Source organism: Pelobates fuscus, chromosome 2, assembly GCF_036172605.1.
Source record: "Pelobates fuscus isolate aPelFus1 chromosome 2, aPelFus1.pri, whole genome shotgun sequence".
In the NCBI taxonomy this organism is placed as follows: Eukaryota; Metazoa; Chordata; class Amphibia; order Anura; family Pelobatidae; genus Pelobates; species Pelobates fuscus.
The window spans coordinates 143,090,274-143,103,349 of NC_086318.1; the positions used below are offsets into that span (position 1 = coordinate 143,090,274).

At 36.7% G+C, this 13,076-nt stretch overlaps 1 protein-coding gene across 1 annotated transcript in view; it reads right to left on the bottom strand.

The window, feature by feature from the left end:
- Positions 1-422: 422 nt before the first annotated feature.
- CCDC50 (coiled-coil domain containing 50) overlaps positions 423-13,076 on the bottom strand; it is a 79,491-nt gene continuing 66,837 nt past the window's right edge. The window contains exons 6-12 of the mRNA XM_063441076.1: positions 12,120-12,644; positions 11,266-11,366; positions 7,451-7,495; positions 6,205-6,300; positions 4,376-4,455; positions 3,023-3,138; positions 423-2,020 (exon numbers count right to left, since the gene is read on the bottom strand). Coding sequence (XP_063297146.1) covers positions 2,001-2,020; positions 3,023-3,138; positions 4,376-4,455; positions 6,205-6,300; positions 7,451-7,495; positions 11,266-11,366; positions 12,120-12,644 — 983 coding nt within the window. The 3' untranslated portion in view covers positions 423-2,000. The remainder of the gene's footprint in view (positions 2,021-3,022; positions 3,139-4,375; positions 4,456-6,204; positions 6,301-7,450; positions 7,496-11,265; positions 11,367-12,119; positions 12,645-13,076) is intronic.

Below are 13,076 nucleotides of genomic sequence, written 5' to 3' on the forward strand. Positions count from 1 at the left end.
TTAGTGAATAACCAGTTCTATTCCGAAGCTTTTTTTTGCCCTGAGATCACTCCCTACAGAAGTTGTACTTCTTTATATATATATATATATATATATATATATATATATATATATATATATATATATATATATATATATATATATATATATATATATATATTTTTTTTTTATCCAATGTATTATTTAAAATGTGTCAACATATACTGTAGCCCTCTACACATATAGTAAGCTATAATAAATGCATAACTTGTGCAGCAAGCATCAGATGAATTGTGACCTATTTCCAGATTAAGAACTGAACTTGGGTCATAAAATACCAGGAAAGGGGGAAACACAACATTGCTCTCCCACAAAGAATGAAACCATAGATTAAAAAAAATCATTAATGAAATATTTGGAATATTTTCTGTAAATACAAAAAAAAATTATATTTAAATAGTAAGAATCTTCTAGTGGAAAATTAGTAAATGGATTTTTCCATTTACTTTGGGAGGCATGAGCTTTACTGTAGTCACAGACAGCAAACCCTGAAGCATTTATTGGTCACTACTAGACTGGATGGCCTTACGAACTACACATTGCATTATAGAAAGTCAGAATTATTAAATTCTACGGGTGAAGCGATCCGGAGATCGCCTGTTCTCATCAAAAAGTAACCTAGCAGAAAAGGTAAGTAAATCGTCTCCGTATGGAAATGTTGCAGCATTTTAAAAATAAAATAAATTGCAGTTATTAAAAATCCTAAAAAAATAGCCAAGTTTAACCTTCTAAAAGGCCCAGGGGTATGTATGGGTATTGCAGTCAGTTGTCCACTTTTTCTGGCATCCAACTCTGTTTAACATGTTAGTTTAATAAAGGTCAGCTTGTCTAATCTAATTGTAACAATAAATATAAAAGAAAAAACAAACAAACAAGAAAACATGGTAATCTACAGCTATCTTTTAAAAACCAACAAAAACAAAAATCTGACCATTCAATCAATAAGCAAACAAAAGTAAATATATAAAAACATTTTTAAATGGCACTTTTCATATACTTTCGCAAACATTGTGCAGTTTACTGGTAATACTAGATATAGGCATTTGAGGAATTATCACTCATGATGAACGTGACACTGCATTGTCCATTTTGCAGCAGTTTCCTGAGGATATATGAATGAGATTTCCTTACGGTCATGAACTGAGATTTGACAGTTAAATGTAACACAGTCGTTGCCTGTTCAAAACCAACGGAATACAACTGAATAACTATTGAGTTTTCTAGATCGAATATATCTCAATGGCTGTATTCAGTCAGTACAATATATACTGGAAATATCTAATTGCATGCCACATTCAATTGGTGGAATGATGGTTGCTTATTTATATAAAGCAGTTGTGAGTTTTAAAAGTGGAGCAGTCACTGGTTTTCTTTGGGACTGCCCCATTTTCAAAAGTACAACACTCAATTTCTTTTTGTAAATAACCATTAATATGTACATCTGATTGAAGCGATGGAAGCAATATAGAGCAAATATACCTTTACCAATCAACTCTAAGACCACATAATGGTGTATTTTTTTCTCCCCTAATATTTCATAGATCATTTCCAGTTTTTTATTAATCCGTAAGTATTAAACACTGCGAGCATGTATATTAGGCAGAAAATACACTCATGTAAGAGTACCCGCCAACAAATAAAGAACAATTGTTATTTTCACAACTGGCCCTTCATTCTGCTTGCAGAAACCGAAAAAAAAAAATAGTATTTTTGATATACTTTCGAACAAATTTCTATACACTCATGTTTGTACAAGATTAACATGATTAGCTGCACAAAACCAGATAATGTTGCACAAGATTTGTCACATTTTAAGGTTACTTCGGAAGATGAAGACAGACGGGATGGGAAATAAAAGAAGTTTCTTGATAATTTTTTTCCCAAAGATAACTGGAACATGGGACATATTTTCGTAACTCTCTACAAGCTTGTGAACATCACTGGCAATTTGGCATCCATTTTCATGGTCTGTAATAAGAACCTGTAAAAAAGCAATAAAAAAAAAAAAAAATTACCCATTATATGATGTAAAGTCACATTAAAATGCAGACCCACACCTCTATTTAATATTTTTAGATCATCTTTTCAATTATTATGTGAAAAAACTTAACATTTTAATTTCTAAAATAATTATTTTAATTTATGATAATAAAATATTATATATAAAAAAGCAAACGTAAAAATATTAGATTGCCCTGCACAATTCTTGCCTGCTGTCCCACTTGCCTGCCCACCTATGACTCCAGTTAAATAATCAGAAAAATAATAATATTAGATAATCAAAATCGAATATGTGTAAATACAACAGATATGACAAAACATTGCCCCCACAAGTGTGAAAAATATATATCTAGATAAAAAAGAAAAAAAGAATGACAGCACCACCATTGTGTGTTATCTGAAAAGTATCAGATTAAAACACTAAAAAAGTCCTTCAAGAATTGTTAGCAAGGGTTAAACCAAATATATACTTGAAAATAAATTCTGCAGTAAAAAATGCAATACGATTTAGGATTCATGCAATCAATCACAGTTTATAAAGAATGTCTATTTGTATTATTGTCAGTTTCCACTATCTTCTTGCTGTCTCTATTGGCTTATCTCCATATACACATACAATTTGTCAGATACATATCTCCATTGCTTATATATGTCTCCATTTCCCCATTTATATACAGTACATATTATATCCATAAAAACTACTACGGAAAAATATATATATTAAAAAGAGAGGCTGGTACTGCTTAGTCTCGTATGCTAAAGTGGGACAGTTTGGGTGGCAATTAAATACAGCATAAAAAGCACATAAACACTGCACTGTGTAGCGCTTCCTTTTCAATTTCTTCTCAAACTTATTATCTGAAGGCTAGTACTGTATCATAGTGATCCATTTACACATACAAGATCAAAGGAAAATTTGCCAAAACATTTACTTTCGGTTGAAGAAAGAATATTCTAAAATAATGTCCATACTTACCGGTACTTTTATGAGAAGATTGTGATTTAGGATTGGATCTTGGAGAACAGTGCTGATTACGATTTATGTAATCCCGGTCATAATCACCTTCACCATCTTCATCTGGAGAAGGAGGAAGAGGCCTGGCAATCAACAAAGAAAACAAGACAAAAAATATAGCACTACTGAATCAATAAATATATTCAGGATATAAACAGGGAAAACAAAAACAGCATCAGTGATCTTTGCAATATTTCACATTTGATTTTGTAAAATCCTTTCTGGTTGGCAGACTGCCATTACACATTTTAGGGCCACCTGACATAGGTGCTCTTACCTGGGATACCTATGTGTGAATGCAACTGAATTAGGTTTAGTGTGTGAATTCAGATGTGTGTAATTCTGAATATATTTTTGTCCTTCCAAATTCCCTAACATTCCTCTATTTCTGTCCCATCATCCAATCCAATATATCTTAACTAAATCCGCCTCTAACCAACCCCTCACCTGTGCATCTCTCCTCATCGTGGACCCACTTTCCATCATTACTCACATAGTGCTCACTTTTTACCCCTTACTCATGCCTCCTTCTTATCGCTCAATTTGTGTCTCTTCCTATCTTGCCTCCACTCATTGACCCACAACTTCCCACTAATTGTATTCCCATCATTGTCTTCCTCACTCTTTCCCAACCTATTTAAAGGGACACTATAGGTACTCAGACCACTTCAGCTTATTGAAGTGGTCTAGGTGCAGTGTCCTTTTTGTTTACATTGTATCTCTAAGTCTGCCCTCAATGGATGTCTCCCAGAGAGCCATTGGAGGCGCTTCCTGCATCCAAACAGACATTTGGTCTGGTTATGCTGCTGGATGTCCTTACTCTAGGCATGAGGACATCCAGCGACATATTTTTTTATTCAATGCTTTCCTACAGGGAGGTCTAATACATGCAGCACGCATGCACATTAGCGCCCCCTCATCAAGCACCATCTGAGGAGGTGGGCTGTGATGTCTGGAATAAGGTAAGTAAAGAAGAGGTTTTAACCCTTTATTCACAGGGGGAGGGGAGGAGGGGGGACAAAGAACGGGGTAGTTAGAGGGAGCTGTAGTGCCCGGGATACAGCTTTGTATTCCTGGTACTATAGTATCCCTTTAACATTTGGGTTTTAAAATCACAGTGTCTTCCTCCTCATCTCTCCCCTACTTGTGTATCCCTTCCGGTCTAAATCTCTCTCACATCCCACCCCTTACAGCCTTTATAAAATGTTCACTGTTATGGCAGCCTTAATTTAGTAATTGTAAAAGTGTGGTCTCTTTTTACAAACAAATCCACTTTTATAAATTCCATGCTTATCAATCAGAGGGATTGTGTGTGTGTACCTGTATGGTTTATCACTTCTCGATCGGTGCGGTTCTTCAGGTTCCCTTGTTCCTGGACGGGTATGCTCATGCGAACGTGGCTAAAGAAATAGATATAATGTTATCACAATATTTAGGATATAGCAAGTAGGACAAACACATAATTTACATAAAAAAATTAAAGTGGCTGCATATCAAGAAAAGGGAAAGTTCATTAAAGCCTTACTCACACTTCTTTCCTTCATATTGAGCAGTTTCACTCATACAAAACAGTGAAATCTACTACAATACAGATTTTTACCTTTGGATCATGACCAAGTACTGGATTCCCCAGCTAGTTTAGTTTGTTCCTAACTCTGGCTCGAATATCCACTCCCTATGTGTTAGACCCAAACAACTACCCATATTTAATTGTTGTTTTATTGCAACTTTAACATATATATTTACAGCATTTATAAGGATTTCCCATGGCACAACTATACATCAACAGATTCAATGGTGTGCCAGGTATTCCCTGGCACATCTTAATAAACATAAGTTTGCCCTCACTGACCTTACTTGGGTCTTGATTTAATTAGTTTGGATGAGCATTTCAAATTATCACAACCGGCTATAAAACTTTTCAATTGATTTATCTTCACAAATTCTCCCACAGACTTTAAAAGGAACACTCCACACACCTAATACACTTTAGCTTTATGTGTGAAGACTTTGTCCTCGTTTTTCATTTTACAAAAAGTACACGTTTCAATAGAAATTGGCACTTCTGTAAACAAACTAGTTACATCCCACACGGTTGTCAATTAGACAACCAGTCCTGTTACTTCCTGGAAGTTTAGCTAAGTTGAGCTAATCTCAAGACGCAGACAACTGCTCTGAACACCTGCTTTGCAAAGATTTCACATTGAGCTACTTTTAGGAGTCTGTGATTTGACAACCACAGAAAGTCTGGGTGGTGTTAGGGTAGACAAGAAATCTGTAGCTTTTACAATGTGTTTTTAGCTATACCCCCGATGCAAAAATGCAGAATTAAATACAAACATATTTTTGTTGGGATATATCTATGCAATAGCATTTTTTATTTTTTATTATTTGGTTTTATTTGGGCAGTGCAGAGTCCCTTTATTGGGGACTTCTGTAGAGAAATCATTTAAAAAGTATTTTTTAAATAGATTGCGAGCATTTGTAATGCAAATCCAAACATGTTAAACTAAGACACTTTTTCATGAGTTTGGGCAGGTTTTTATGTTTTTAAAGAAAAGTCCTGTATATCTGGTATCACTAAAGATAAAGCAAATCTATTGTATTTTTATTTTATTGTATTTTTTGCAGTAATGTTTAGATGGTAATTTTCTCTGGGTGCGCACCCTTTTGTAATATGCTGCACATACCTATGGATAGACTGGAGCTATTGGATTAGTTGAGAGCCAACAAAGAAGAAATGTCTAGAACAGCTACCTGAATAGCTTATTAAAAAAAATGTAAAAAGTGTTGTTTTCTTCTTTAAACAACTGCTTCAAAGTTAGCACAAAGTCTTTTATGAGCAATGAGAAGATTTTCAAGTTATATATTAAGCATACTAAAGATTCAGCACACTTGAAAATAAAACACTTAAATAAATTGAAGCAGAACAATACACAGGGACATTTATTGTTTATTCATCCCAGTAGAATAGGACTTGCTAAAGAACTGAAGTTTGAAAGTCCTGCATGAATAACATGAGAACTTTCATTGATGAAAAGTTGCAATAAAATTACATTGCCCCTTAATTCTAAAATGTCCCCCTTCAATTAATGCAAACTGTATTTAATCAACTTGTTTCATATAATGAACATGTGAATTGCACTCACCTCCCTTTCTTCTGGTCTTCTTTTGTCCATCTTTTCTCGGCCTTTAGATTTTTTGTAAGCCTTCTCTTCTTTCTCCATTAGCCAGCGAGCAATTTCCTGCAAATCAGTTATAATATGTGAAGACACACAAACTAGTTTGCAAGGTGTTTTTTGATGTAAGCATACATACAACACACATCCCAACAGTCTGAGTTATGAATTATGATCGAAATGAGTGGGTTCATATGGGCATGCCAGTGACATCAATTGTGGGCTCGCTCATCTACCCAAAATGGGGCATGACGGCCTGATGGGCATTCACTAAGTGTGACTGTCAATCTGTTTGTCCATCCCCACTCAGATCCGCATATGTGCAGAGCACTTATAAAATTTACCCTGGGCATGTGCTTAATGTCCTGAGTTTAATCACTGTACTGCATGCACACATATTGGTAAAAAAATTAAAAAAAACAACCAAGGATGGTGGACAGGCAGGATCTGGACACACAGGCTGCAAGTCATGCCTTTTTAGAGCAGGCAGCTTGACACTTTTGGTATTTGCATAAAAACTTGCAATTCTATTCCAAGACATTTGTCAACAAAGCCGGTAGCAATGCCCCTACATTTATTGTATAATATAGTAGAAGAATTAAGCTATGCACTAGTTAGCATGCTGTTGAAATATTGTACTCATACAGAAGGTGAACTATCATTGAGGGCACAAACAGCAATTAAAAACAACATGCTTGGTATAAAATGAAACTAGAAAATGCAAGTATGGAGCTTTTTTTAAGGAAGTGGGCAGACTAAGTGAAAAAAAAATATATATTTTTTTCCCCTGTAATAATGTCTTTCTTTTGTACTGAAATATGACGAATTGTGCTTTTCCAGGTATGATGTAACCACACAACAAGCACTTATTTCCTTCAATATTTAAAGGAAAGTGTAGAAGTAACAAATGAAAAGATGGGCTTCTCCCACATCTCTATATTCAAAGAAATGCTTTTGGAATTGTGGTAGAATATTGTAGAATCAAACATTTCTTTTACCCTCTAAATCATATCTTAATTTTTAACAGTGTTTGAAATAAATATGTAACCTAAACAGTTACAAAGCATCATATGTATAACATAAATTACTTTAAAAAAAAAAAAAAAAAATCTATCAGTGGAAGAAATACTTCTTTTTAATATTTTTTAAAGATTTCACTGCATGGTTAGTATTCCCAGTTTGGCTAGATCTATTAAAATATACAAGCTGAACTCACCTCATCTTGTGCCATCTGTGCTGCTTTTAAATCCACAACATTCACCTATGATTAATGGGATAAAAAAAAAAAAAAAAGAAAAAAGTTACAATTTGTATACAAAGACGGATAATCTGCACCTTTGGGCTAGCTGAATGCATGAAATCATTTAAAAATAAAAATCACACACACACGTTAAGTGAATAAGATTGAAGAATTTCATTTGTTTGATATAGGAAACATGGACAAGCGAAAAGATCTGAGTTACTTTAACAAAGGCCAAATAGTGAGGACAAGACGGTCAGAGCATCTCCAAAATGGCAAGTCTTTTTCGGTATTTCCAGTATGCAGTTATTAGTATCTACAAAAAGTGGTGCAAGCAACAACTGGAAAACCAGTATCAGGGTCATGGGCACGAAGCTTATTTGATGGCACGTGGGGAGGGAAGTCTAGTCTTTCTGGTCCGATCACACAGAAGGGCTACTGTAGCTCAAATTGCTAAGAACCTAATGCTGTCCATGATAGAAAGGTGTCAGAACACATAGTGCACTGCAGTTTGCTGCATATTTGGCTATATAGCTACAGACCAGCCAGAGTGCCTAAGATAACACCTATCCACTGCCGAAAGCATCTTCTATGGGGGCATGATCATTATTAGACCATGGAGCAATGGTCTGATTAATCAGGTTTTCCTTTAGAGCAGGTCGAAGGCTGGGTGCTTGTTAATTTTTTTTTATCTGAAGAAGAGATGGCAGCAGGATACATTATGGGAAGAAGGAAGGTCGGCAGAGGCAGTGTTATGATCTTTCAATGATCTGCTGGGAAACCTTGGGTCCTGGAATTCATATGAATGTTACTTTTACATGTACTACCTACCTAGAGATTGTTGCAGACCACGTACACCCCTTGATGGCCATGGTGTTCACCGATGGCAGTGACCTCTTTCAACAGGTTAATGCACCCTGCCACAATGCAAAAATTGTCCAGGAATGATCTAAATCCAATTGAGCTACTGTGGTATGTCCTGGAAAAAAAAATCTGATCCCAATCCAAATCCAACTTGAAGGACTTAAATGATTTCCTGCTAATATCTTGGTATGAGATACCACAGGACACATTCAGTCCATGCCTCAATGCATCAGAGAATGTTTGGCAGCACAAAGGGGACCTACATGATCTTAGGCAGGTGTTTTTAATGCCACTGGAGACCAGTGTAACTGCTGAAATCTTCAAGCTCTTCTTGCTCTGCTCCCCTGCCTTTAGTGATACCAGGGTTGGAGTGCCATCATATTTCAGCTCCTTCGCTACCCATTTATATTCAGGACACCCACTCACTCAGCCAGAAAGCACCCCGCCCACCCACCCACCTCCATGTTCCCTCATCAGGCCAGCCATCAGCCTTCATGTTCACTTACCTGGCCAGCAAAATCTGAGTGAATGGGCTAACAAATCCCAGATGACCTGGTGCTGGGATTTGTCAAGCCCTGAGATAGATAGATTAAGAACACAAAGCAACGTTATGATTCTAGTTTAACACTAACAGTGATTAGCAGGTGGCTTAACTGCTTTAGCAGGATTCTTATGGTTAAATTCAAAATGGCCCCAATTTGTTAAAAAAGTTAATTTCACATTTTAGGCCAAAATTGCCAAACTGAAAACCTAGCGGACTTAAAAAAGTAATATAAAAATGGCCTAAAAATTTGAATTCACTTCCTGGTGATGAAATCTTAGCGAACAACCCTGCAAATGTTGTCAAAAAAAAGTAATGATCATAGTAAAATGAACCTAAACACATAGACAGGTGCACTGCAAAAAATCTGATTAGTTCATAAAATAATAAAATTGTGTCAGTTGATCAGATCCTGGGAATTCAAAAGCCCAGGCCAAAACATTCCATCACAACATAATATATATATTTTTTTTTACTGCTTCCCCTAATCTATTGGTTACGTCTCACTTGATCTGTGAATAAAGTCAACAGTTAGTGTCTGTCCCCTAACCAGCAGCCATCTTTTTATTCTGCACCACAGATGAGACTCCAATAAATTAAACCAAACAACATTGTTCATCCATATAACATTTTGATATTATGGAATGCAGAAGAACCACCGATCACCCAAAATTCTGACAAATCAAAAATTATTTGAAGTCTAATATAGACTTCAACTGAAAGCTTTCACCTGGAGTCTCCAGACTCAAAAGAACATTACTAGGACCAGTGGTGTATCCTTGTTTTGTGCTGCCTAGGCAGGACAAAACTCAGGCACCCCCCTCACACCACCCCCACCCAGCCTTCTAAATACACACACACATTCACTGACAGATACGCATACACTAGCTAACAGAAACACACACACTCACACACTAACAGACAAACACACACACACACACTAACAGACAAACACACACTAACAGACAAACACACACACACACTAACAGACAAACACACACACACACTAACAGACAAACACACACACACACACACTAACAGACAAACACACACACACACACTAGCAGACAAACACACACACACACACTAGCAGACAAACACACACACTAACAGACACACACACATTTTTTTTTATTTTAAAAAAAGCCTCCTTACCTTTGGGAATGCTGGTGGGGGGTTCTCTTTCTCCCTGTTGGTCCAGTGGCTGCTGGGCGGATGGCTGGCGAGGGAGCTCTTCCTCTGAGCGATCTGCTCAGCTCCCTCGTGCGCCGCATATTCCGGCTCCCAGCCTCACTCTGTGGTGCGCGAGGGAGCTGAGCAGGTCGCTCAGTGGAAGAGCTCCCTCGCCAGCCGCCCGCCAGCCCAGTATGTCAGTTAGCCGCAAGGCTAACAAGACATTTGCCCTGGGCATTTGGGGGCGGCAAAAAATGGAAAATGCCGCCCAAGGCCTAATACGTCTCTGACTCTGACTAGGACTATGAGTGAAAGCACTAGATCTCCAGGAGAGGGGTGGTGTACAACTCATACTGCTCCCTGCTCAGGTCTGAAGCAGAGATATCCTGCTCAGTTCAGCAAAGTGATTGAGTTATTTTGATTTTGGTCCTGTGATGTATGGGCTGCTACGATTTAATATATACATTATCATTTGCTATAGAATATTATACATTATTGGTTTAATTTACAGAGCAGAAGATAAAAACATCTAAAGCAAGTTAACATCGAATTGAAAATGAAACCTTTTTTTTACGCAGGCTGTGCCAGTCACAGCCAGAAGAGGTGTGGCTAGGGCTGCTTGACAGAAACAAGTTATTTAACTCCTAGAAGAATTGAGCAATCAGGCTGCATGGACATGATCTATATACACCAAAGCTAAAGATGTTTTGATGCCTAAAGTATCCCTTTAATTGTTTTTAGTCATGGTCTTATTTATCCCACAATGCCCTCAGAGTTTTTTTTTTTTTTACTGGGCCTTTCTTTAATCATAGATTATCAAGTATAATACCTAACTAAAACAATTTCTAAGATAAACTTGTCGGTAATCATGTATCATACCAGAGTCATAGTCGCATAGATTGAAGGGCCAAAAACTCACAGGTTCTGTACCCTTTATACCTGCTTTTTTACAGGACTACATCTACCTTTAGAAGATAACATCTTTTAAAAAGCACCCAGTTTTCTTTATTTTAAAATGTTGGGTGCTGATGTGGAGGAAGCTGTGATTCCTCATTAGTTTGTCCACACATGTGTACATCATGAGTACAATATAGTGCATAAACAAAGCAAGGAATACTTATATGTACCCTATAAAAACAACCAAAGACTTAAGCATGCAGGGAAGACAAACATTGCAAGTCATCAACAGTCTAAAACAGCAAAATAAGTGTACCTTAAGTTCTCTTTCCTGGAGTTTCCTGGCAATCTCTGCATCATACTCTTCCCGTGTTTTTGGACCTGATGTATGTCTGGTTTGTGGAGCATCACGAGTCCCTCTTTGTCGACCTGGAAGTTGAAAATAAAAAGCATTGCAAATAACAATACTACTTTCTGATAATATCAAATCAAAATTGTCTTACCCCATGTCTAACTGTGCAAGAGGCAAATAAATGGTAACAGATTTGTTTTCATATCTTATACACTGTATATCTCAGTGTATCTGTATTTTGTCATAAAGGCTAGAATTTGGAAAGTTTGTGACCTGAAGCAGAATAGGATGTTAATGCCAACACCAACAGTGATGGTGTTGGGCTAAATACAACACTCATTTTTATTTCTTACTGGTTAAGGATGATAGGTGTTGTATGCACAAAGACCACAAGAGGACCATATTTATCTAGCCCTGCTACAACAGATCAATGGTATTATCATCCACTGAATGTCACAGTGTAATTTTTCCACAAATGCAATTTTAAATATACAGCTTTGAGCCTCTTCCACAGTTACAGTAAAGGATTCAAAATATCTGCATTACAATGAGACACCAAACAAAAAGCCCACACACCAATAAAATGAAAAGGACAATTTTTGTTTATGAACACTACAATTCAGAGAAAGCAGTCAAGAGTTTGCAGTACAATAAAAAAAGACATACATTGTTGAATGAAGATGATTTTCAAAATTTGTGAATATGATTTTTTTACAAAAATAAAATAAAAATTATAAAAATAATAATCACCAGTTTGAAGATTTTGATCAAAAATCACAAAGATTTCACACTACTACCACCACCACCACCACCACCACCACCACACCTGTTACCTGAATCCCCAGGATGTCTCTTGTGTTTTGGAGAAGGTGTTCTCCTCCTGTGTCTCTCATTTTTATAATCACCTTCATTATAACTTTTTGTATCTCTGACACTAGAACTGTCCTGATATAACTCACTTCCAGAGTCATGTTTGTTTGGAAAGTCACGGCTTTGAGACCTGCCTCTTCTGGACGGGTGCTCATCCAAAAGTTCTCCATTTGTTTTGTCACTACCCACATCCTCATTTTTATTATTCTTTGGAGGTGGTGGTCTTTCGGGCCGCTCTGTTTTTTTGGAGGACTTGTGGTGATGGTTTTCAGGTCTGTGATTTGCATAGTCATCCTCTAGTTTGCCATTAGGCCTCAATTCCACTGATCGACCACGGCTTCTAACCTCAATGTTGGACGAAGAGTGCTCAGAATTCTTTTTACTTCTTTCCATTCTTTCTTGTTCAGGTCTGTCATGCCTATGATGTCTATCATGTTCTGCCCGGTATTCCTTGTGCCTACCTTTACGGTGGCCTGAGCAATAAAGGAACACCACAAACAGGGAATTAAAAGACACCACAACAAACTTCAGTACAATCTATCAAATTCTACTGGGAAAAAAGTCCATTCTTCTGGAAGGGTAGAACATAAATATTGCTTCCTATCATTGGCATGTATGAAGAACAGTGAATTCTTCAAGAAGTGTTCTCCAGCAGTGTCAGGATCATTTAACATCAGTGGGATCAATTATCTAAATATACTTACATTGCAGGAGATTATACTTTTCAGCATCATACACCTAAACTGCTCATCTTTGGTTATTGATATTATTTTAAGAGGTTCAGAATCAATGTGAGAATGGGTGCAGAAATGAAAAAAGTAAACGTAGGATTGTATGTGTGCTCTAAATTCCATAGCATGTATGTTATGTAGTTACTATGCAAAGTGCTATTACTTATATTACAT